This window comes from Cydia fagiglandana, chromosome 4 (assembly GCF_963556715.1).
Source record: "Cydia fagiglandana chromosome 4, ilCydFagi1.1, whole genome shotgun sequence".
Classification (NCBI taxonomy): domain Eukaryota; kingdom Metazoa; phylum Arthropoda; class Insecta; order Lepidoptera; family Tortricidae; genus Cydia; species Cydia fagiglandana.
In genome coordinates this window covers 13,418,794-13,444,003 of record NC_085935.1, presented here as the reverse complement: position 1 = coordinate 13,444,003, position 25,210 = coordinate 13,418,794, and the positions used below count along the sequence as shown (strand labels likewise).

At 37.2% G+C, this 25,210-nt stretch overlaps 3 protein-coding genes across 3 annotated transcripts; all 3 read left to right on the top strand.

Moving 5' to 3' along the window:
- Positions 1 to 9,615: 9,615 nt before the first annotated feature.
- On the top strand, positions 9,616 to 12,760 carry LOC134663762 (ras-related protein Rab-30). The gene is made up of 3 exons (XM_063520242.1): positions 9,616 to 10,048; positions 10,156 to 10,400; positions 11,061 to 12,760. The coding sequence occupies exons 1-3, from the start codon at positions 9,869 to 9,871 to the stop codon at positions 11,257 to 11,259; spliced, it is 624 nt and encodes a 207-aa protein (XP_063376312.1). The 5' UTR covers positions 9,616 to 9,868; the 3' UTR covers positions 11,260 to 12,760.
- Positions 12,761 to 13,368: 608 nt separating this feature from the next.
- On the top strand, positions 13,369 to 15,562 carry LOC134664146 (negative elongation factor E). Its single transcript, XM_063520735.1, has 4 exons — positions 13,369 to 13,715; positions 14,011 to 14,164; positions 14,562 to 14,741; positions 15,340 to 15,562. Exons 1-4 carry the CDS (start codon positions 13,448 to 13,450, stop codon positions 15,542 to 15,544), a joined length of 807 nt encoding a protein of 268 aa, XP_063376805.1. The 5' UTR covers positions 13,369 to 13,447; the 3' UTR covers positions 15,545 to 15,562.
- A 962-nt stretch (positions 15,563 to 16,524) lies between these two features.
- LOC134663761 (cysteine desulfurase, mitochondrial) lies at positions 16,525 to 24,797 on the top strand. Its single transcript, XM_063520241.1, has 8 exons — positions 16,525 to 16,711; positions 16,781 to 16,860; positions 17,123 to 17,377; positions 17,674 to 17,839; positions 18,352 to 18,636; positions 19,235 to 19,408; positions 20,036 to 20,168; positions 22,482 to 24,797. The coding sequence occupies exons 1-8, from the start codon at positions 16,594 to 16,596 to the stop codon at positions 22,633 to 22,635; spliced, it is 1,365 nt and encodes a 454-aa protein (XP_063376311.1). The 5' UTR covers positions 16,525 to 16,593; the 3' UTR covers positions 22,636 to 24,797.
- Positions 24,798 to 25,210: the final 413 nt, after the last annotated feature.

Below are 25,210 nucleotides of genomic sequence, written 5' to 3'. Positions count from 1 at the left end.
AGCTCCGCGTAGGGCCGAAGGCCCGAAGCGTCACACGAGAGGGGGAAGTTGGAGCTTAAACACGACCCAATAGGAAAAGTGTCTTGACAACCTCAGGTCGGGCCTACGGCCTTATGTACAATTACAAAAATAAATTACAATTGAATATAACATACATACATATAATCACGCCTATTTCCCGGAGGGGTAGGCAGAGACCACGGATTTAATATAAATAGGTATCTTATATATAAATTACAATTGAAAGTTTAACAAATATCCGTACATTTAGATAAGTTTCCACGTAGATGTCGCTGTTTCGTGCATTCAAAATTCTGCTTCGCGTAATCATGGTTTTTAGGGTTCCGTACCCAAAGGGTAAAACGGGACCCTATTACTAAGACTTCGCTGTCCGTCCGTCCGTCTGTCTGTCACCAGGCTGTATCTCACGAACCGTGATAGCTAGACAGTTGAAATTTTCACAGATGATGTATTTCTGTTGCCGCTATAACAACAAATACTAAAAACAGAATAAAATAAAGATTTAAGTGGGGCTCCCATACAGCAAACGTGATTTTTGACCAAAGTTAAGCAACGTCGGGCGTGGTCAGTACTTGGATGGGTGACCGTTTTCTTTTTGCATTTTTTTCGGTTTTTTTTTGCTTTATGGTACGGAACCCTTCGTGCGCGAGTTCGACTCGCACTTGCCCGGTTTTTAACTATTTATTTACTGGGAATGTAGCTCACGGCCAGGCTGTGCTATTACAAATTGGAATTTAGACATATTGCAATTACAAATTGGGATTCTCCTGTATTTCTTCGATTTTTCTTGGGATAATGATGACCAGTCCCATTATTACTTATTATGTATACCGTGGAGTCAACATCATAATCTGCCACTTTTTCGGTTTAGCTTAGAGGTACGAGCGTATGTTTTCGCTTGGCACTAATTGTTCACAAAGTATCTGAGTGCGATCCCCGAGACTTTTAATTTTAATACGTATATAGTACAGAGACGAAATGTTCCATTATTTTCCAAAACATACTATTCTATTTTCTTTCCTCAGCAGCCTAGTGACGTCTGAATGATGTCTGTGTTATGTTATAAATGTTATAATGTTGGGTGGCTGATGGTGATGGATGAGATGGCCCTACACATTTCTTAAAAAACATTTTACTATAATAGCCTATAATTATGTCGGACTACCTGACGCCCACAACTTCGTTTGCGTGGAATTGAATAATTAAATTTTCGTTGAATTGTGTGTAAAAAATCTAAAAAGTAAGTACTTATAGATCTTATAGCAAAGTTACGTACACTTATCACTGTGATCGTTCGATTCGCCAGCACGGCCTGAAATGACGGCCACGGTTCCTTTAAACAGTTCCAGTTCCATCGTCAGGGTTTAAAGTCACATCAGTACAATGGTTTACGATCTCTTCGATAAGGAATAACTTAATGGTAAGAAAACTTAACTTATCGCATTAATGCATATTTGTTCGTTATGGATGTTTCTATGTATATATATATCGTGGTCTAGTACCCACAACAAAAGCCTCATTGAGGTTACTGTGGGACTAGGTCGATCTGTGTAATTCTTGTCATATAATATTTATTATTTAATCCTTTGGATTAGGCTATCACTACGTTAATGTCACTACATTTACCACTAGAACAAAGTTCAGACAGGCTTCATTTCTTACCTCGGTGAGGCCTTCCTTTAGAGTCAAAAAAATCTAACTTTTAGGCAGTTTGATTAACTTTTTTTGGTATCAATGTAGAGAATAAATAGTCTACTATATACTTATTCCAAAATATTTGATTTTAGAGATGTATGTTTTTAAATATAACAACTTGAAAGAAAAAGTTCAAAATTTCTCTATTCACCCCGCGATTTCTGTTGACCCCGTTTTACGGTACTTGTTTTAATATTAGCCAATTGATGTGACCTGGTTAAAAAGAGTGGCACGTTCTCTGCATGGCGCGGCAGCGGCGCTGTGGTGGAGTGTGCGCGTAGGTCTTGGCGGGACGTCACAGGCGCCCCAGGACGGCCAGGAAAAGCAGAGCAGTACTGTGTGCTCTCCGGAGCCACAGGTGGACTGAGCTCTGGAATTTGCAGGTTTACACATTTAGTCAAATGTTGGATTTCACGTTGCTACTTGCGCTGCGACATTTGGCCAACCATTGACAAAGTCTAAGGCGAAAGTGCAGCCAGCCGTGTGGCCCGTGAATTCCAAGTTGAATGTAAGAACTTTAATTCGATTTGCTAGGTCGTTCGGAAAGGACTATAATATATATAAACGAAACTAAATAAAGGAATTGTGAACCTCTATGCAACTATTACCGGATTTGACGCAGAAGAACCACGTTACAAAATTCGACAAGTTTACTGGATTAGTAGTCTTCCTATGACTATTTTCGTTAAATTTTGTGACGATCTGGTCATGCCATACCATGACAATATAGATTTTTTTGTCGATCCAGATTTCAGAAATTTTTAAAATGCTGAAATTGACATAAAGGACTTACGGCTTGGCCACGTCATTGAGCGACTGGCGACGACAGCAGCGACAACCATAGATGGGAACGAAAGGTCCGATCGCTGTCTCCACTTTAAATACTAGATCCTTTTTACAAAAACCGTAATACGTCATCGTTACCGTTAATAATATCAAACACTGTTTTCTAAGCCAAAGCTACTATTAGTAAGTATGAAGATGATCCGTACATGACACATGACTCGGAACTGCTGCCTGCTGATTTCGCCGTACGGCGAGCCGACCCGACCGCTCGCCGCGCCGCGACCGCCACTGCGGTGTCGGCGTCCTCCTGTCCTCCCGCTCGCCTTTTGATGTGTCGAGGTATGCTGAACTGCGGTGCGCCACCTAAATACGAAATGGTTTATGCTCAACTAAAAATCACCAGTGTTTTATTTTGTGTGTTGTGTATCTCGCACCAAATGTCCAGCAAACTTGAAGTCAAAATCAAAATATGCTTTATTCATGTAGGCCTAGGAACAAGCACTTATGAATAGTTATTATTAGGTACATATTATCTTAATCTAATTAACAGAGCAATTTATTGATGTTAATATTATTCCATAATAACATCGGACTATTATCAGACATCATACATTTTTCAGCATTTTTGGTGCTGCTGAGTGGTGTTAACAGAATTGGTATAGATAATTTCAACTAAAATGGTAAATTAAGGATAATATTAACGTAATTAACCATTAGGGTTAAATTATTTATACCAATTCTGTTAACATCACTCCGCTGCACCAAAAATGCTGGAAAAGTTACGATGTCTGATTATTATACAGATAAAATTCTAAGAATTTCACAAAAAGATCGTCAAACAGTTGCTACTACTCGTAGACCTATGGTGTGCAGTTTCCTAATTATACATTTAATCTGTTTGGATAATTCTGCTTTGTTCGTGCTCCCTGAGCAAAATGTGTAGGCCACGGGCTGCTTGTAGTTGCACATTACTCCACGTATCATAAATACTAATGCATGGTCCGAAATGTTTTTAATTGTTTGCTCTCCATTGCTGACAAAACCAGCAATGGAATCTTTTCTTAAGTTATAATCAAAATGTGGAGCAATGGACATCTCATCGAATAAAAGTACGCAAATTTTGTCGTCTGGTTTCATTTTTAGAATTTTTTCTTTTAACTGGTTAAATAGGTTTTCATTGATGCCAGGCTTTAAATTCGTTTTTGATAATTATCTGTTTAAAGTTAGTGATGATGGAAGTACAAAAATGTTTTTTAGCCATCTGTATGCCCTCGGGCTTCTTTTGCAGAGACTTAGTGCCATTATCTTCTCGGGTTGTGTAAATCTACGCCCGAACTTATTCTTACCAATTTCTCGAAATTGCATGAATGTGAACAGTGCAGCTAGTGTTGAAAACTGTCTCAACGCATTCTGAAAAGTTTTGTTTTCTGACAGTTTTAATGCTTTTTTCAGTCTCAAACGAAACTTTTCCTTTTTTGCGGTAAGTTTTTTTATTGTCTGCTCCAAGGATTTTTTGTCATCAATGAATGGTTTTTTTTTCGGTTTTGTTTTGTCGGAAGGAGAGCGCTCATCTGTAATTTAAAATTCCATCAGTAATTACGAAGATAACACAGGAAGGTTATTTAATTGGCAGATTTTTAGGGGATTGTATCTCTAAAGGAAAAACTGTATTATGTTAATTTAAAGATAAACGTTTAATTATGTTAATTGCGTAAGTATCTTGGTAAGTAATATAAATAAACTGCAAAAGTGTAAAGGGATCTTCTGTAAAGGTCTTGTCAAACTTAATATATATATTGTTTCTTTTTTAAATAGTTATATTTTTTTAATATGAAAAGTACCTATACTTTAAAAAGAAATTTCAATTCCCGCACTATAGTTATTTGTACAACAAGAGATCAAAATTTGATATTTCTTCGAGTGCTTATTTTGAGTCCCGTGCAAGCGAAAGATTCTATAATAGAATGTATGTATGTATGTATGTATGTGTTCTATGTAGATTCGCTACGCTCGTGAATCTAATTTAGAATCTTGAGCGTAGTAAGGGATTCAAAAGCGCACGAGATGTAAATAACTTTGATCTCGTGTAGTACACAAAATTTTTCACCCTAAGCAGTGAGAACATACCTAGAGGGACAGAGATAATAGAATCCAAGTATATCGAACTTGTATTAGACGTCGCATGTTAAAAATGACATTTGACTATAAAGGTCACTTGAATGACATTTTGTCTCACTCAGTGAGCAAAATGCGATTTTGCTAACTGAGTGAGACAAAATGACTCAGTGAGCAAAATCGCATTTTGCTCACTGTTTTTAAGAAGCAAAGTACCCTTGTCCGAGCTGCTGAGGTGAAAAGAATCTTTTAGGTACCTACCTAAAGGTGGCCATTGACGAGCCAACAGTCCAAATAGCGTGGCTGCAATCCAAAATCGGTCCGTGAATGTCAAAAACGTACAATGTTTAATATTAGGATGTCGTCTATTTGGATGAATCCATTGTAACGGCATCCATTTGGAAGGCTCGTCAGTGGCCTGCTTAACACATCATCCGAGTGAGTGTATCAGAGTTGGATACAGGGTATCCGCCTTGTAATTGCATATTAGGTTATTATGCAGAAACAACTGTTTGGGTCAAACAGAAAACTGTGTTACGTCTTTCCTGTAGACATACACAAGAGTTAAGGGCTATAAAGGTTAATTTTCTTATTTAACCCTTAAACACGTGAAAAGATCCTCCTTTTATTTAGAAAACTATGATAAAATCATTACTTACATGTCCACAAGCTGTTAACTATTGCCCGCAGGAGAGAAAACTAGCGTGTTAATTCGCGCGAACTGTACATTTTTCTCTCCTGTGGGCAATAGTTAACAGCTTGTGGGCATGTAAGTAATGATTTTATCATTACTTACATGCCCACAAGCTATATAAATTCAAATAAATAAATAAATTTAAATTCGATTTTATCATAGTTCTCTAAATAAAAGGAAGACCTTATCACGTGTATAACTTATACACGTGAAAAATCATTACTTACATGCCCACAAGCTGTTAACTATGCGAGTGTGGCGTCGATTTCGCAGATTGTTCTCGCCTTCGCGCCTTGTTCTCCGTTTTTTGTCGGTATTTCGGCCCGCGTCAAAGGAGACGCGAAGCGCGAATTTGCAAGACTCCACATTAACACAATATTTTGACTCCTCTGTGGCAAGATAAATACTAATTCTATTATAATTATATTATATTATAATTATATTATATTAAGCAGCTATATTTTACGGTTTTACAATAAAACAAAATGGAAAAACAGCTAAAGCACGTATGATGCCATAGATAACTAACAGTTAAACTCGATCAGCTGATGCTTTTCCGCCATATTGCCGCAAACCAAACTGCGAAATCGCCGTGAAGTGTGCGAGTGTGGAGTCTTACGTCAACTTCGCGATATGTTCGCTCCGCGACGTCGCGCCGCGATTCACGCACATAGTCTGGAGGGGGCTTATCGAGCTATCACGGTATATGAGTTATTGCATGATGACAGACAGATAGACAGACAGACAGACAGACGGACGGACGGACGGACGGACGGACGGACGGACGGACAGACAGACAGACAGACAGACAGGCAGACTGACAGACAGGCAGACAGACAGACAGACAGACAGACAGACGGACAGAAAGCGGACGGAGTCTTAGTAATAGAGTCCCGTTTTTACCCTTTTGGTACAGAATAACCAAACCTCAAGAAAAATCTCAACTCATCTCATCATCATCATCATCATCATCTCTCATCTGGTAAATCAAACCTTAAGAAATACTACCTTTCCCTACCTTAGTTTTTCATTTTTATAATATTGACACTGTTGTTTCTTTATTTAATATATACTTTTTATGTATGTCTATGTATGTTTATGGTTATACGTATTTAAGTATGTTTATCTATAGTAATATTTTGTATTGTTAAGTTATATTCAATTCGACTTTTCATATTTTTTTCTTTGCGCCACCTACCGTATATTCTAATTCTTATGTCTCCGATACCCAAAGGTTGTCTGGAAGAGATCGCTCTTAAGCGATAAGACCGCCTGTTGTTACCTCTACTGTCTTTGTTTATGTTATTGTCCATTTATTGTAAACTACGTGTATGTGAGGTGTGCAATAAAGAGTATTGTATTGTATTGTATAACCCTATTAAGCGAATTAAAAAAATTGTGAAGGAACCTCTTACGTGAAGAATTATATTTTCACTTCTCATGCTCAAAAAGTGCACTTTTATGTCGTGCGTAGACGACATAAAATCGCATTTTATGCTCTAGAGCATAAAAGTAAAATTTTCTTCTAAGACTAAGGTAATCGGTCTCAACCGCCAAACAGTTAAAACATATTGCACAATTTTACTGAGCAATAAAATTGTGTAGATGACAAAACTTGTTACCTATATTATTTTATTTTTGCTACAATTTATTAGAAATCCGTATTTTCTGTCATTAAATTTAGTAAATCACATAAAATAGGAGTCGATTATCGTTCAAAAATGCTCCAAAATGTTTGACTTGGCAGAAAACCAAGCATCTGAAACTCTGATCACATGTTGAAAATTAAAAAAAAAATCAAAAAGTTAGTTGGCGGGAATTGGTTATGTATTATGTTCTTTCGCTTTACGACAATTTGGTGGTGTAAATTGCCGTGAAAATGTGTTTTATTTTCCTCGCAATCGAAGTGAAAAGCAGAGTGTACAACAAGGGCATAAATGTCCATTTTTACCCTCGTCTACTATTTTGCTAAAAACTTGCCTCGGGTAAAAATGGGTCACTTTATGCCCTTGTTGTACAATCTACTATTTTTTTCTTGCTCATCACACATAACAGCGGAATGCCCAGGGTGCCTAGATCACAATAGTTGATAGAAAACGCCAATCGTAACTTAGGTAAATAGTGCATGACTTTTCGATAGTGGATTTAAAGTTTTCTGAGATGAGATAGGTTTGTAACCGCCTTGATGAAGGTTTGAAGTCTAAAAGTAAATAATTACTTAATTCATAATGAGTATTACCTATTACTATTATTTATTTTACCCGAGCGAAGCCGGGTTTTCATCTAGTATACCTATATAAATGTGCTGTCTTTAAGAGGAACAAACTATAAGCGCCATTGGGATCTGTAGCACATACGATCTTCTTCGGGAATTCAGTAATAAATACCTACAACTAAGTTCTAATTCAAACACAGTTTGCTTTAGTAGGTACCTACCTACCTACTACATCAAATTCAACGCTTTCACACACTGATACTACACGCTGTTTTGTACAAGTAAGTACACATAGGCTAGATATAAATTATTTGTTGTACCTTGACCGTTACATAGGTTCTCATCTGGTTCCAGGTCAGGTGGAGCCGTAGTTGGCTGGGCTGTTAGAAAAAAATGGATATTAAGCCCCCTCCAGACTATGCGCGTGAATCGCGGGCGAAGCCGCGAGCGCGAGTGGAGTCGATTTCGCTGTCTGCGAAAATCGACGCCACACTCACGTTCGCGGCTTCGCGCCGCGATTCGCGCACGAGTGTGGAGGAGGCTTTAGACATTGAAACATTCTTATTAAGAGTAAATTGACAAATATTTAATACCTACAACTAAGTTCTAATTCAAACACAATTTGCTTTAGTAGGTACCTACCTACCTACTACAGCAAATTCAACGCTTTCACATACTGATACTACACGCTGTTTTGTACAAGTAATAAAGTAAGTACACATAGGCTAGATATAGATTATTTGTTGTACCTTGACCGTTAAATTGGTTCTCATTCGGTTCCAGGTCAGGTGGAGCCGTAGTTGGCTGGGCTGTTAGAAAAAATGGATATTAGACATTGAAACATTCTTATTAAGAGTAAATTGACAAATATTTACAGAAGCTCACCAGGTAAGCGCAGGGTTGGGACGGCATCTGGGCTGAGCCGATTAGACCATGTTAAATAATTAGTTTCAAAGTGAGCATGACAGACTCTCCGCCTTTTATAAACATAATCAGGCTCTAGTTCTTGCACCACCGAGCCCACCGTCTCCACCCACACGGAAAATCTCTGTGGGTCCTTTTTTGGGTGGGGAAAGGAATGCAGCGGCATTCCGTTAGCACCTGAAAAACAATAGTTAAAATGGCAAGAATTGATAACTTTTAAAAGATGTAGCACCAAAATCGTTGCAGACTTCTTTTGGTCTAACTCTTGTAGTATTTTAGGAAAAACTAACCGGAAAATAGCATGAATTATACAGCTTGGCAAAAAGAGTAGGAATTAAAAAGTGGCAACACTGTAGTGTCGTCCCGTTTTCTTATACAAATTGGTTTGAAAGGGACGACACTACAGTGTTGCCACTTTTTAAAGTCTACTCTTTTTTGCCAAGCTGTACACATTGTATAATCCGTTTCGCATCTACTAATCAGCTTGAGCGATTATTATACATCGATAGTTTATAAATAAATACAGAAAAACACATGACCGCGCGCCGCGTCGGTACAGGCCTGTTAGCACTATTATTTTAAATTTTCCCGCTCGGTATTTTACTTACGAGAGTTGCCGCATCCCCGAACGCAGCAAAGTTTCTCAGATGCGGCCATTGTCTTCGCCGCCGAGTAACGATATTCATAAATTTTATTACAAAAAACGATATGCTATCTGCGTATCAGGTTACACGAAAAGTCAAAAAGACAAGTTAAAAGACAGTTTTGGTAATCTTTTTTTATTTCATTGCAGTGACAAAAGTATAGCCGGTCAAACAACTGCGTCAGTAGAAAAAGACGCGAAATTCAGATTGTCTATGGGACGATAACCCATCGCGCTTATATTTTTTTAAATTACCGCTTTTTTACATACCATAAATACTGATAGTCGTAACAGACTACTGCACCGCTGTTTTTCTGCGTATAACTAAACGCTGAGCACTGTGAAATGTTGCACCAGGAAATAAAACAAGTGGATGAGGGGTAAAATGTTTGCCGTTACCAGCGACATCTCTAGATTCATGACAAGACATATGCCCCCATACTTCATATTGATAGTTCTAAGTGAAACAGCCCTGCATACAACTACTATTTCATTTCATTCATAATTCATTGTTTAAATTTAATGTAAATTGTCTTTGAATGACATGATTATTTATTTATTTGTTTATTGATAACCGATTGTAATTTAAAATGTTACAATAGCACCGCTGTAAACCATTTTTCATCCAATTTGTCCGTTGTATTTCCGTATAGGTGGCCAATAAAATATACGCAGTGTCGACAATTTCACGTATCATTGAAGATGATCCGGTCTAATCGTCTTAATTAATTATACAATTCAGTTTGTGGGTAACCTTGCCTACGCAAGATCAGCCATGGCTGTAGTTAAAACACCAGTTCTTAAAGTAATATTATGTGGCGAATACGGTGTTGGGAAGAGTTCTATATTTCGACGATTTATCAATGACACCTTTGTTCCTATCGCAGACAGGAGAGCTACTTTGGGACTCGATCATTTTGAAAAAGTGTATCAGGTTGGAGACAAAGAAATCAAGGTCAGTCCTAATACAACTTTATTTATTATAATAGAAATATTTTATTAATACACACACCTATATATTATTATTTTTTGCTACACCCACATTAACATTTTCTCCAACAGTTACAGTTATGGGATACTGGAGGCATGGAGAGAATTGCATCTGTTACGTCCAGCTACTACAAATTTGCGGAAGCTGCCATCTTAGTGTTTTCCCTGGATAATTCTTCATCATTCCATGTACTGAGTCAGCACTTGCTGGATATTGTGACATATGCTGAAAACGCCAAAATATTTTTGTGCGGGAACAAGTCTGACCTTGAAGGAACATCTCCACAGGTTACTGATGCTGACATAGAAACATTCTGGTATGTTGATTGGCACACATAATTATTATGGTACATATTGAAAATGTCTTAACACTTTCACGCCCCATTCCAATACAAAATGAACCTACGCAGCGGGTTCTTTGCAGTGAATATGTTAAAGATTTCTTACTTTTATATCCCAGGTACTAAAACAACTAATGATTACCACAATTTGTCCAACCAATATGTCATTTTAGTACATAAGTATCAGTAAGCAATCTTTCATTTTAGTACCTGCACAATACAATACTCTTTATTGCACACCTCACATAGTTTACAATAAATGTACAGTAACATTAAACAAAGACTATTGGATAGAGGTAACAACAGGCAGTCTTAGAGTATTTATTTATTTACCACCTTATTCCTAAACGTTTACTAAAGTTGACAAGCGGATAATAATCATTTGTCCCTTTCCATCATGCCAATATATCGGAAAGGGACAAACAATTATTATCGGCTTGTCAACTTTAGTAAATGTTTATGAATAAGGGGGTTAATCTTTATTGCACAAAATAGAACAATGATGTACAAATGGCATTCTCTACCAGTCTAATAAACAGCACTTAATAACCAAAGCTTAAACAAGTTTTTAGTTCATGTACTTAAATATTTCCAAATAAAATAACTGAATGCTATAGAAGTTTTTCCTTTTTTCAGTGAACAATGTCACAATCTCATAAACACCACATACAAGACATCATGTAAGAATGGAAAAGGCATTGAAGAAATGTTCTCTGACATCGCTTTACAACTGGTGGAATCAAACAGATCGAGGATTGAGTTGCAGACCTTAGATCATGATAGCTTTAAGATATCAAACCCCGAGCCGCCTGAAGATCCCAGCTGCAGTTGCTGAACATGCTTTTAAGCTTAAGCATTTGCTTACCACTTAAGTACCTACTTATTATTCCCAGTTGTTTTCAAATCTACAAAATCACCTTAATTACTTTTTCTTTGTGAATTGACAGATTGTAATTTATGAATGTTTTTATCCTGTATAATATTTAGGTTCATTATATTATGATGATTGTTTTTTAAAACCTATATAATAATTAGGGTTGCCTACTGAAATTGGGCATGGCAATGCATTTTTTAAATACTGGTATTAGTACCTTTAGTAAAATAAGTTAGCTTTGCCACTAACTAAGGAATAATTATATGTATCTAGTTATTTGCTCTAAATGTTCATATGTCTGATATAGGGTTGACACTGTTTTTAAACTTTGGTATTTCCTTGTGTAACTTACACTGATACTTATATTACTACTAAAATATATATATATTTTATATGTCTTCTAGGTTTTACAAAAGAAGCTTTAATTTCATGTCCATGAAGTGTTTAGTTAGTTTTGTTTAATATAGTAGGTTTTAACTTTAAAGGAATAATTTTTACAATGACAGTTGGTTCAAGTGCCCCCTTGCTCCAACTGGGCCATTTTATTTAAAGTTGTCCCCTACACTTTTTTTTCAATATTGGGATTTTTTATGTTATTTAAATAAAATGGCCCAACTGCGCCTATTTTAAGTTCCACCATGAACGCATTCTGATCCTTATTTACGCCATAGGTATCTATTATCCTTATTTAGGCCATATTTACCGATGTAAACTTGGTGTAAGATTATGATGATGAAGCACGACTATATACAGTGAATTACCATGTACGGACAGAAAAAGAATATTGTTGTAGGTTTGCTGTATTACTAGTATTACTACAGACAACCCAATTCTTACGTTATTTAATGTTGATGGCTTGAACTTAAATCATATCGTTCTTTAGAGTTTGTTCACTCATATGCCTACTTATATTAAGATGGTAAGAAGCATTTATTATGCAGAACATGCCTTGTGTCCATACCACTCATGCCAGTGACCACTCTTACTAGAGTTAGACTAAGAAAAGTCTGCAGCGATTTTGATAGCCCACGCAGTCCAGATGTTATTTATACGTCATAATTTCATAGAAGTTTGACGTTTAAAATAACAGTGACACTGCATAGTAGGCCATCAAAATCGCTGCAGACTTTTCTTGGTCTAACTCTATCAACTTTCAAATGATTATACCTATTTATAAATGATAAAGCGTGAGGGGCATAGCTTATCAAAGTTCTAGATATTTCGTTATGTTAATGGTGCTAAATACCTACAATTTTTTTGTGTAATCGTTACATGCTGTTTGTAAACTTTAAGCCCTCAATGTTTGTAATGCGTGTGTTGTAATGTAATGTCTAATTAAGTCTGAATCTGAAGTAAGGCGTAACATTTATTTTATTTTTGTATGCAGCATCGTTTAATTATTATCAACACGATAAATATATTGGCTAACATTGTAAGAAATAAAAAAATGCTAACTTTAAAACCCAACTTTTTTACAATTACCGCCATTTTGAAATAAACCCAAGAAACTGAATCGACGACCGATTTGATCAGAAATGAAATTGGCGACATCTCCAATTTAATCACCAATTTTAGATTTAATTTTGAAGCCTCTAATTTAAATAAAAATGCAACCAAACTAAAACACCAGCGTAACAAATTTGGTATTCATATTGCATCGACATCCATTTTATCGGTCGCAATCAGCTTTTGCGTCCGCACGGCCTGATTTGATCGGACAATTTAATTAGATTGGCGACAAATTGTCCCGTCTGGACTCCGAAATGATGCCTTAGGTAGCTAACACACTATCGCACCGCACCAAGGTCATTGAGGGACTTGACTTGGTGCGGTGCGATAGTGTGTTAGCTACTTTAAATTCAACTAATGGCTCCTCTACACGATGGACCAACGCCGGCCACTCCAAGGGACACATTTATGCGTTAGAGGGAGCAAGTGATATTGCTATCTCATTCTACCGCATGGCTGCGTCCCTTGGAGTGGCCGGCGCTGGCCCATCGTGTAGAGGAGCCATAAAATAGTGTATGTTGCGCCTTCTGTCAATGTCATTCTGATCTGTCATTACCAAGAGTTGGATATTTATTATTCTCATATTGCATTAAAAGCAATATTTCTTTGTAAATTATAAGTTTCTCGAGTAAACCACAACATGGTGTATTTACATTTCCCTTCTAACCTTACCGAGGAAGAACTTATGCTACAAGCGAAATATCAGAAATTAAAGAAAAAGAAAAAAGCACTTCAAGCTCTCAAGGCGCCCAAACAGGAGCCAGAGAAGCCTGTTCTTCCAAAACGGCCGACTGAAGCTCGCGACGCTCGAGAAATAGCACGGAAGTTGATAAAAAGCGGAGCTATACAGGCTATCAAGAGCCCGCCTCCTCAACCACAGAATGCTAGCTTCAAGAGACCACGAGCAGGTTAGAAATATTCAATAATCATTGTACACCGTAATTAAAGATCAATTTTTTTCGAAATGGTTAAATATGTACTGGTTATCATAACTTTCTGTGAACATCAACTTTGTCTAATTTTTTATACACTTTAAAGACTAAGCTTTTGAAACTTTGTTTAGGTAAGACAAACTGCTAAGGTCTGTTAGGAGCCCAGTGTATTATACCAAGACTTTTTGACCTTACTGTGAGACGAAACTGAATGTGTGGATTGTCTCATAATATTTATTTAAATACTTTACAATCATGTTTCAATTTATAGGAAGAGAACGCAAGCTGAGTGGATCTACTGGGGCTGCTGGTGGGGTAGCCTCATATCAGCCATTCAGTGCATCTCAAGAACCCCCGCCTCCAGAAGAGAAGCCTACTCCCAAAGTCAAATATTTATATGATTCATTTGTCACAGCAAGAGATAAGTATGTTATTGTTTCAAACTATTACTTCAAATATTTAATTTATAAATAAAAAAAAATTAATATCAATTTATTTAGTTTGTCTAGTGATGATACTGATGATAGCTGTATGTATTAAGTATTGATTGTTTTTACTTATTCGATTCCATTAATTCTATAGGTTTATTTAAGGAAGCTTTAATAGGTATTAGGCACAACATGATCAACTTTTTTAAATTATTTTAATATCCAACAATGCAATTAGTTAATAAAAGCATAAGCAGTTTATTTCACGGTATACAACATGAAAGGTCATCCTGGTCATTGATGGGTGATGAGATATCTTATATCTTACACTTAGACTCAATCAAAACTATTAAATACAGTATTTAATTAATAATTTTTAATTTAATTATTCAAGGGAAGAAAAAGGCCCACGCAATCCACCTGGAAGTGAAACCCCTGGAAGTACAAGTGCTGCTCCTGCTGCAAAGAGTTGCACACTGCAAGTGGCAGGCACTCGGATTACAGAGGAAGTTATTCGGAGACGCCTTGCCAGCTATGAGCCGTTCACTTATACTCAAGAAGCTGATGAAGACAAGTATGTTTCTGACATTTAATCTTTTAATAACTAGTGACTCTGAACTGTAGACTCGGCCTTGTGAGTCGGGTACCCATTTGAATTGAATAATGAAAAAAAAAACGAATACTGAATTGATAAAATAAATTCATTTCATTATCGAACATACTCGCGAAATTTCACGAGGATTGGACAAGTGCACCCTCTAGACTCTAGAGTCTCTAGAGTCTAGAGACTAGTTCGTTTTTTTTAGCATTAGAAAGAACTTGAAAGAAGGTAAGCGATCTTGACATGTCTTTTAATTGAAAAACGCTTCTTAAAATCAATAACTATAACTTATGAAAGCAGAAGACTATAAATGATCGTATGAGATTCATAATTATTACATATTTGCTGTAACTTATTTTTAAACTGTGTTTTTCAATTTTAAGACACATCAAGATTGTTTACCTTATTTCTAATGCTAAAAAAACGAACTATAGATGAGAACAGCCTGACATAAAAGCATTTTTGCCCAAGATGAAACGGAAATGCTTCGGTCACCCTTTGAGCTTCTTAGGCCTAACAAGAACGTTTGAATGCAAATGACAAATGACAAACAAACAAATGTTATTTCCAGGGTGTTCCTGACATTTGACACTGCGGACGTAGCCGCGCTCGCCCTCACGGCTCTCGACGGCAACGAGGAGGGCTGGCGAGTGACCACCACGCGGCGGCCCCCGCAGACCTCTGGCTCGTGGGCTCCGGCAGCGTCGCCGCGAAATCCCCCGCCGCCTAAAGACGCTAAACGAAATCTTCTCGTCTATGACGATATCTTTGATTAATAAACTATTTCAGAATTTTATTCTTTTACATGCTCAACCTACTTCATAGATTATCTCAGCATATAGTTGGTCAAACTAATTTGACAGTCAGTAAGAACCAGGGAAACTATACTCATCCTTTTGGGTGCTAGTACTAGTGTAAGACAAAGATAGTATGATTCTCTCTGTCTATGATTGAAATGAGACAGTCCTTTGACAAACTATATTACCAATTAATTACCAATCCCGTCTACCCAATACTTGGTTTAAACCGGTTTAAACAGAAGTCTATAAGGGCACGAAGCCAATCATTTGGAAAAATATTGTTTGATGCCATTATATTATGATTCCCATTCTCATCTGTTCAGAGCAAATTTAAACAAGTGAAATCGGTGAGAATATTACTAAAGTATTGGGCCATAAAAGTAACTAAGATTAATTATAGAATTTATACCATAACACGGTAACACATAAGTACCATGATTTAACATGAAATTATAGCTGGTCAAGCAAATCTTGTCAGTAAAAAAAGGCGCGAAATTCAAATTTTCTATGGGACGATATACCTTCGCGCCTACATTGTTCAAATTTGCCGCCTTTTTCTACTGACAAGATCTACTTGACCAAGTTATAAATACAAATTTATCCACTCTTTTTTAATTTAATAACTCTGGGATACGAAATAACATTGTTGAACAGCTATAAATTACAGCGAGAAAGAGATATTTTGACATTTTTGATCGCACCAAGGTCGCGGTGCGGTGCGGTAGTCTATTACGGTTATTAAGGACGTAGCTATAAGTGAGAGCGAGAAAGAGACGTTTTAACCGGACCAAAGTTGAGCTTCTGTACGCCCATCTGTTACGGCTTGAATAAAGAAGAAGGAACCATAGATCTTTTTAGTAGTTTGTGCATAGATCACATGCGACGACCGTGTGTAGCCGACCTTTGAGGACTTTGTCATTCTTGTCAACAATGTCAATATGACATTGACAGTTCGCAGAGAGAGCGCATTTGAAGATTTGTCGCGATTTGCGGCGTACAATAAAAATACATAAAAAAATAGAAAAATGTTTCGCTTATCAAAAAGCGTTATAACATTACTGTCAAAAACTGCAAAAATATCTACACCGCAAGACAGTGGAATTTTACTATGTACACAGGGAACCCTAAAGTTTCTCAGTACAGGTACATAACATTTTCCCCTTATTTTTCTGTGATGCAATACACCGTGGACTAAACGAAATTTGTTTTCAGATATTAACGATAAGTTTTCCTTGAAACATGAAGAGGTTGGCCGGCCCCTTTACTTCGACGCTCAAGCGACAACACCTGTCGTAAGTGCTAATAACCAAGAAGTTTGTTTAAATATTATCACGTTTTGTTGCTATTACAACCATGTTTTTCACAACATTTTTGGTCACTCACGTATTTTAAGTCGAAAAACGCACGACAGGTACGGAGTGAAACATGTCGAGCGTTTTTCGACTTAAAATACGTGCCCGTAATATATTTAATGTCTCTGTCTCGCGGAAGTTTTGTTATTAACATTTTTTAACTGTGTAATATGTTAAATACTTATTATGTATGTTATTTCAGGACCCTCGAGTACTTGACGTGATGATGCCTTACTTTGTAGGACAGCATGGCAATCCACATTCTAGGACTCATGCATACGGTTGGGAGAGTGAAGCAGCCGTGGAAAAAGCTAGAGAACAAGTAGCTAATCTAATTAGAGCTGATCCGAAGGAAATCATATTTACCTCGGGAGCCACAGAGTCTAATAATATATCTGTAAAAGGAGTTGCTAGGTTTTATGCGCCCAGGAAAAAGCATATTGTTACTACTCAAATTGTGAGTAACCTTTTTTTAAGGGGTTTATTTTTTTGGCTTTTAAACAGGATTTTCAAATGAAGCAATTTGTTGCAATTCATACATATGTATTGTTTAACTTCATTTCTACTTTTACTTCTCGGGTAGATCCATTCAACTCTCTCAGAAATGATCTACCCTTTTACTTGTTCCTAATACCAAAATCGCATAATCTGACAGGTGGATTTACCCGAGTTTGAAGTTAAGCAACTCATATGTAGCTGTAGTTATAATGAGCCTGATACATACTAATATTATGATCTAATCTTGATTTTTAGGAACATAAATGTGTACTGGACTCATGCAGAGCACTAGAAGGAGAGGGCTTCAAGATTACATATCTGCCAGTGGGAGCCAATGGCATTATTGACCTAAAAGAATTGGAAGCTGCACTCACCCCCGAAACTAGTCTTGTTTCAATAATGACTGTCAATAATGAAATAGGTAGCTTTTTATACGTTTTTCTGCTTTACCAATAATACATAACCTCTAGCCACCCCGAGGCCTTCAAAAAAGTATGGAAATACTGGTCTAATTTAAATTTTCCTAATTGTATGTTAATTTTAATGTGTGTTTTTAAGACATACCATTTATATTTTTGTGGCTATAAATATTTTTATGATTCTGATTTTGATACCTGATCATATCCCTTATGCATATGTGAAGTGCATGATATAAGGGGATCTAAGGGAAGTTGGCATACATTAGTATTTACAGTACACGGCGGGAACAAGCTCAAGATATTTTTATGAAGAAATTAGAAACTTAAAATAAAATGATATAAGGTTAAAATTTCTTCAACTTCTTCCTGACGTGTATGGTTATAATATAGTATACACATGAGTATACAATTGCAACCTACTATAATATCATTGGCAATGTTCCAGCAAACCATGCACCAAAGTAATTAAAAAATCAATTTAGAACTGGTAACTAATTATTGCATTTGCTTTCAGGTGTAAAACAGCCTGTAGCTGAAATTGGAGCGCTCTGCAAAAGCAAAAAGATATTTTTCCACACAGATGCAGCACAGGCTGTGGGCAAGGTCCCTCTGGATGTTAACAAGATGAACATTGATTTAATGTCAATTTCTGGCCACAAAATTTACGGACCCAAAGGTGTTGGGGCGCTGTACATTCGGCGTAGGCCTCGAGTACGAGTAGAGCCCATACAGAGTGGAGGGGGGCAAGAAAGAGGAATGAGGAGTGGCACAGTACCCACGCCTCTTGTTGTTGGACTAGGTAAAATATACAATTTGTGTGTATAAAAGCTTAACAATTTATCAAAACTCATAGTTAAAGTTACAATGAAGCTTTATATTAGATATATTAAGAACCGGTCACTCACATACTTTAAGACGAAAAACGTTCGACATATTTCACTCCGTACCGAGGAGTGAGCTTGCGTTGACGGCGACGGACCGGCGCAGGCCTCTCATCTCTCTCGGAACCTGTATACCTTACATTGTAACAGTTAACTGCAAACCTATCATAATGAATTGAGTTGATGTTAAATACTAGAAAATTTACGGGTTCGAAAGTAATATACTATTTATATACTATTGAGACATTTAACGCTTCTCTCGCCTTTTTGCCATACCCCAATAGAATTAATTGATAATTTTTCATATTTCCATTATTTAATGTGAATCGGATCAGGCTAAAAATCTGTTGATATTTAAAATATTACTTATGACTGACGTCATAGGCTAAGAGGAGAAACGTACGGCGCAATTTAAGTGCGCTCATATCAATGCAATATTTCCAATATGAACGGATTTTTCATCTTGTTCCAATTCGCCTCAGTCTACCCTACATAAATTAAATTGTACAATTTCAGGCGCTGCTTGTGAACTGGCCGAGCGTGAGATGGCATATGACCATGCCTGGATGGAAACACTTTCACAAAGATTCCTGGACAAGATATACTCAAAGCTGTCACATGTCATCAGAAATGGGGATCCGGAACAATCTTACCATGGATGTATCAATTTGTCATTTGCTTATGTTGAAGGTATATAATATCTTATACTAGCAACCCGCCTCGGCTTCGTATGGGTTAACAAATTATACACCTAAACCTTCCTCAAGAATCACTCTATTGATACATGAGAACCGCATGACAATCCGTTCCGTAGTTTTTGAGTTTATCGTGAACATACAAACACACAAACAGACAGACGCGGCGGTGGCTTTAGTTTTATAAGGAGTAGTGATAGGTTATCATCATCAGTATTTGAACATCCCATTCGCCTCCTCTTTTATAGACCACTTGCCTAGAGCGTTTGGAGAACTTGCATAGGTTTTACCCCGAGGTTTTACCTAAGAAAACTCAAATCTCTTTTTAGAGTTCCGTAAGAACTCAAAAGGAAAAAGCGGAACCTTTATAGGATCCCTCGTGCGTCTGTCTGCCTGTCCGACCATCCCCCCCCCCCTTATTTCTAAAACTACTGGGCTACTAAAATTTTGAAAAAAATACACATGTCACAAAGTAGTACTTTACCTATAGATGACAGGAAAATCTATCAGAAATATGTAGTCAAGCGTGAGTCTGACTTATGTACGGAACCCTTCGAACGCGAGTCCGACTCCTTAGTTTTCCTAAGTAACAATCAATACATTTATATAAATTTATTTACAGGCGAATCTTTGTTGATGGCCCTAAAAGATGTGGCCCTGTCAAGTGGCTCGGCGTGCACCTCAGCCTCTTTAGAACCTTCCTATGTATTGAGAGCTATCGGAACAGACGAAGATTTAGCACACAGTTCAATCAGGTGATTATTGCTGCACACAATTATACCTGGCTATAGTTCGTTTTTTTTAGCATTATAAAGAACTTGGAAGAAGGTAAGCGATTTTGGCATGTCTTTTAATTGAAAAACGCTTATTAAAAATCAGTAACTCATCATCATCCTCCTGGCGTCAATCCCGGCTCGGCTGTGCCCCCGCGCGGGGCGCGAGGACCCGGGGTCCGCCTTCCGACTCCTTCGTGACCACTTTGCCCGATCTTCGGCATCCCTGGTAGTGAGTCCGTTGGCACGCATGTCCTCCTTGACGACCTTAAAAATCAGTAACTATCATTTATGAAAGCAGAAGAATATAAATGATCGTATTAGATTCATAATTGTTACATATTTGCCGTAACTTATTTTTAAAATGTGTTTTTCAATTAAAAGACACATCAAGATTGTTTACCTTATTTCTAATGCTAAAAAAACGAAATATAAGTAGGCCTAAAAGTATTTTTTTTTGCAATAGCCTCCTAAGAGTCCTAAGGCCCAAGGTCTTACATAGTACTTCTTTAGTTCGATGAAGTTTAAACCATATTCAATTGCAACAGAGTAGCATTTCTTTTATTTCGTTAATTTTTCTAACAAATAAAAATCAACTCTATTCCCTGCACTCTAGGTTCAAATTTCAGTGGCATAATTTTGGGTTTACATTTGTATGGCTGGGCCTTACGACGATGTCTAGCCCCGAAGGACAGACAGTAACAGTATATTTGACTACCCGTGATAAATAGATCATAGTAGAAAAATGTTAGTTTGATTCGATTCTTATGTGCCCAAGGGCCCCAGCATACAGATAGCTCATCCATGACGGCCCAGGCCGCGTAGCCAAGATGCCGATCGTTTACGCTCCGTAGCGATCGAAACGCAACTGTCACTGTCGCTCTAATATGGAAGTGTGATAGAGAGACATAATGGTTTTCGTTGTCGAAGCGATAGCGATTGTAACCCTGGCTAGGCCGGCTGATGGCTCCTCTACACTACCGGCACTGATACTATCGACGATCATCGCCGATAGTGTAGAGAAGGCATTAGACAAGGAAATATGACGCTTAAGTACTACAATCACAAACTCGGAATATACGTTATCAGTTGTTTACTACATTGGTAAAATGTTTGTGACAAACAAATTATCTTTATCAACATTTTTATCTCTTATGTCATAAACTGAGTCTCCTGCACAGATGATAAGACAAAACTATTCTGATTATCAAAAATGTACCTACTCAAAACAATTAATTGATAACATGTTGTTTACCTAGTGACATACATAAGGTATATTTTTTGTGTAAAGGTGCATTTAACTATACCTATTCCAAATCATGTTTGCGTTTTTTGCAAAAAATATGTATTAACTGTTTTGTGAATTTTGTACTACGAATAGCGAGCCGCCCCGGCTTCGCACGGGTTAGCAAATTGTACACCTTTTTCAAGAATCGCTCGATTGATAGGTGAAAACCGCATGAAAATCCGTTCAGTAGTTTTCAAGTTTATCGTGCACATATATACTTCGTTTTTCAAGGTGTAGTGAGCGAGCGGCTCATTTGCTAGATTTAAAGCCCTAACGTGAAACACGAAATTTCTTTATTTGCTTCTCTATCGCTTGAATATGTAAGACCTACAGAGAGGAAGATTTTAGCGGTACCTCCTGGACGCACCTTATTACGTCGGACTGATAATAAAACATCTTATCTACCTGGACCTGAGGGGCTACCGCGAAAACCGAAATCAATCAATCAATCAATCGCAAATTGCGGGGATCTTTCTCTTTTACTCCAATGAAGGCGTAATTAGAGTGACAGAGAAAGATGCCCGCAGTTTGCGAATTTTGATTTTCGCGGTTATAGCCCTGTGTTCGTAACTGAGGGCCTACCGCGAACTACGTTTGACGTGTTGCCTCCCTGTTACACTTACGTACGAATTTATAAGTGCGACAGAAAGGCAAAACGTCGAACGTCGTTCGCGGTAGGCCCTCTGGTGCTGCGTATATCGTTGGCTATTCAGCGCGGGAACGCCGCGGGTATTTTGGGGACGGTTGTGCTGGGTACTTACCGGATTAGGAATATTAGGATATAGGTTAATGGCTTATTATTATTATGTGTTTTGTAATGACCAATTTCCTTTGAAAATTTGACGATGCCTGTTGCGGATGACATGTGTGAAAATGTACGTTTTATTTTGACGAAGAACCTGAGATGGATGAGCTATCTGTATGATGAAGAAGTCTGCGCTGTGGATCTGAAGGCACCTGTGTTTATTATGTTTTTTTTGGTCAAAAACATTTTGTAATTTTTACAGATTCGGATTAGGAAGATTCACAACAATCGACGAAGTAGACTACACGGCAGAGAAGACGATCAGACACGTGGAGCGCCTCCGAGAGATGAGCCCGCTGTGGGAGATGGTGCAGGAGGGAGTGGACATCAAAACCATTCAGTGGTCGCAGCACTAATGTACCGGTCGTCGTGTCCTGTTAGTTATGCATGTGAATGTTTACTATGGTTATGGACAAAAAAATACAGGTCGAATAATTTTACGGTTTAGACTCACTTGTTTTTAGTACGCGATACACGGCCGTTGTGAACGCTGCTCGCACTGTTAGTGTTTGAGAAAGGAGACCTAGGCTCTCCGAAGCATGTCGCGCGAGTGACTAAAAACAAGTGAGTCTAAACCGTAAAATTATTCAATGTTAGTATGTCTCACAACAGTTTAAATTCAAATACAGGTCGATTGACTAAAGTTGACACGAATGGAATGAATGAGTGAATGAAAATATCTATATATGTATCACAGTAAAATGGTGGCTCTGACTGTATACAGGTGTCACTCACACAATTAAAGTCTCGTTCATTCCAGTCGTGGCGGCTTTTGTGAATCGACCTGTACTACTAGACGCGTAGGGCAAAATATTGAAGTAGATGGCGCTATACGATTGCGATCATTCAAACATATTTCTATCGGGTCTATCACGAATTTATTTTCTTACCTTTATTTCCGACGTTTCTATGTAGATTACAGCGGTCGTGGTCGCGGGTAACCAGCGAAATGTAACATATTATAATGATAAAATCCGATAAAATTATGTTTTAATACGTGTTCAAAAAGGCTGTCCAGTCAAGTACTGACAATAAGTTACCACAAAACATATGATGCCACATAACATCACATGGACATAAACACGGAAAACTTTCGAAATTGTAGCTACGATATTTTGTACTTTACGCGTTCTAGGATCCTTTTGTCAATGCCATAATTAATCTATGTGCACGTTGATTCATATTTAGCTGGACTAAATGTGACGTCCCACGGGTTACCTTTACCCTTATGGCGGTTGGCGCTTACGCTATTATTAACGCCGCTCCAATATTATTGCGGCAGCCGCCATAAGGTACCTTTTGCCGTGGAACGCCACAAATGGAGTACCAATTCTTTAAAAGCACCTTTCAGATTGTGGCTGAGTGTCATCAATTTATTAGGCTTCATTTGTACCAGTTTTTCTGAATTGATCTATGTACAGAGATTTAAGGCTCCATAAGATCTGGATAGGCTGCTATGAACAAATAGTTATCAGGGTGTCCACATTATAGAAAATGTGTGCATTGGATAGTAGAGTGTGTGCGGACATAAAATGTCTTGCACATTTGTAGCGTGTTCTCTTATTTTGCGTTTATTTGTAGGCTTAAGCTAAAAAGCTGATTATACTTGTTAGAATTCTATGAAACTCTATTTAATTATTAATGTTATCTTAAAAGTAAATTTCTTACGAGAAAAATGTAGAAAATGTTGGGCATCCTGGTTGTTTATATATTTGGTAGGTTTTTAGATGGCTGTTATTTTCGATTATATCTTATGCTATTTACGTTAATGACTTTATTGATCACTGACATGGTTATACATAACGGTTATCAAGATGATGATATTACAAATGTTGTGCATAATTGTTTTTGTTCGTATTTTCACAACGTACGAACGTGTTTTGCTATTTCAGTCAGAAGTACAAAAAAAACCGAGGTTGACTGAAGTAGCATGACAAATACGAACGTTTCCGAGAAAATAAGAAGGAAAACAATGACGCACTACATCTGTAAGTATTATATTCACTTTTGTGGCACAAAGATCTCGCTATTTATCAGACAATATAATAATTTGAATTAATCAATTCCACTTGTATTTTTTGTATTGAACACAACATATACTTAGGTAGCTTACTTACTGTGTTTTACAATACACAGTATTTGTATTATTACATTGGTGGACGTTATGTTCTTTACAATAAGGTCTATGAATTGTTAATTGTTACGAACCTAGCCGTCGCCATACAATCGAGTTGCGCTCTCATTTTGAAACGACTTTTAGACGGCCTGATCGTGTGATAGATGGGAAGTACTGGATCCTTCTGTTGGAATCCACGGAACTTACTACATAACATGGCACTCCTTTACGATTTTGATCCCTACTAAAATGTGACCTATGTAATTTCGATAATATCATAGAATTATTTTATCAAATGCCAGACCTCAAAGAAATTTATAATTTGTTGTATCTATTATTGATTTAAGTCTATATTATAATGATGTAAATGTTAATAAAATGACGCTTCACGAAAATTCTAAAGTTTGACTTTAATTCATGCATAAAACAATTCATCATCATCCACACTGTGTCGGACCACACATAATGGAGGATTTACGATTACTTTAGGCAAGTAGGCTACGGAACCCTAAAATGTTTGTAAATTACTTTATACCTACCTACCGACTAAGTTTAGGTATAGTACTGTAAGTACAACATATTATTATTGAATAGATTGATTCAGATAATAGCTAGGCTTCGCACGGGTTATGAAATTAAACATAAACCTTCCTCAAGAATCACTTTATTTATAGGTAGAAACGGCATAAAAATCCGTCTATTCAGTAATTTTTGAGTTTGTTTTTTAAGGTGTAGTGATTATTAATTTACTTGGACAATATTTATATGTACATACACTATCAACCTTCACTCATCTTCAGTTGAAAACCATGAAT

Bases quoted from the DNA above. Each gene is read 5' to 3' on its own strand.
- LOC134663762 (XM_063520242.1), top strand. From the start codon at position 9,869: ATGGCTGTAGTTAAAACACCAGTTCTTAAAGTAATATTATGTGGCGAA. The intron at 10,049-10,155 runs GTCAGTCCTAAT...TTTCTCCAACAG, and splicing joins TTGGAGACAAAGAAATCAAG to TTACAGTTATGGGATACTGG. The intron at 10,401-11,060 runs GTATGTTGATTG...TCCTTTTTTCAG, and splicing joins GCTGACATAGAAACATTCTG to TGAACAATGTCACAATCTCA.
- LOC134664146 (XM_063520735.1), top strand. From the start codon at position 13,448: ATGGTGTATTTACATTTCCCTTCTAACCTTACCGAGGAAGAACTTATG. The intron at 13,716-14,010 runs GTTAGAAATATT...TTCAATTTATAG, and splicing joins CTTCAAGAGACCACGAGCAG to GAAGAGAACGCAAGCTGAGT. The intron at 14,165-14,561 runs GTATGTTATTGT...TAATTATTCAAG, and splicing joins TTTGTCACAGCAAGAGATAA to GGAAGAAAAAGGCCCACGCA.
- LOC134663761 (XM_063520241.1), top strand. From the start codon at position 16,594: ATGTTTCGCTTATCAAAAAGCGTTATAACATTACTGTCAAAAACTGCA. The intron at 16,861-17,122 runs GTAAGTGCTAAT...ATGTTATTTCAG, and splicing joins CTCAAGCGACAACACCTGTC to GACCCTCGAGTACTTGACGT. The intron at 17,840-18,351 runs GTAGCTTTTTAT...ATTTGCTTTCAG, and splicing joins GACTGTCAATAATGAAATAG to GTGTAAAACAGCCTGTAGCT.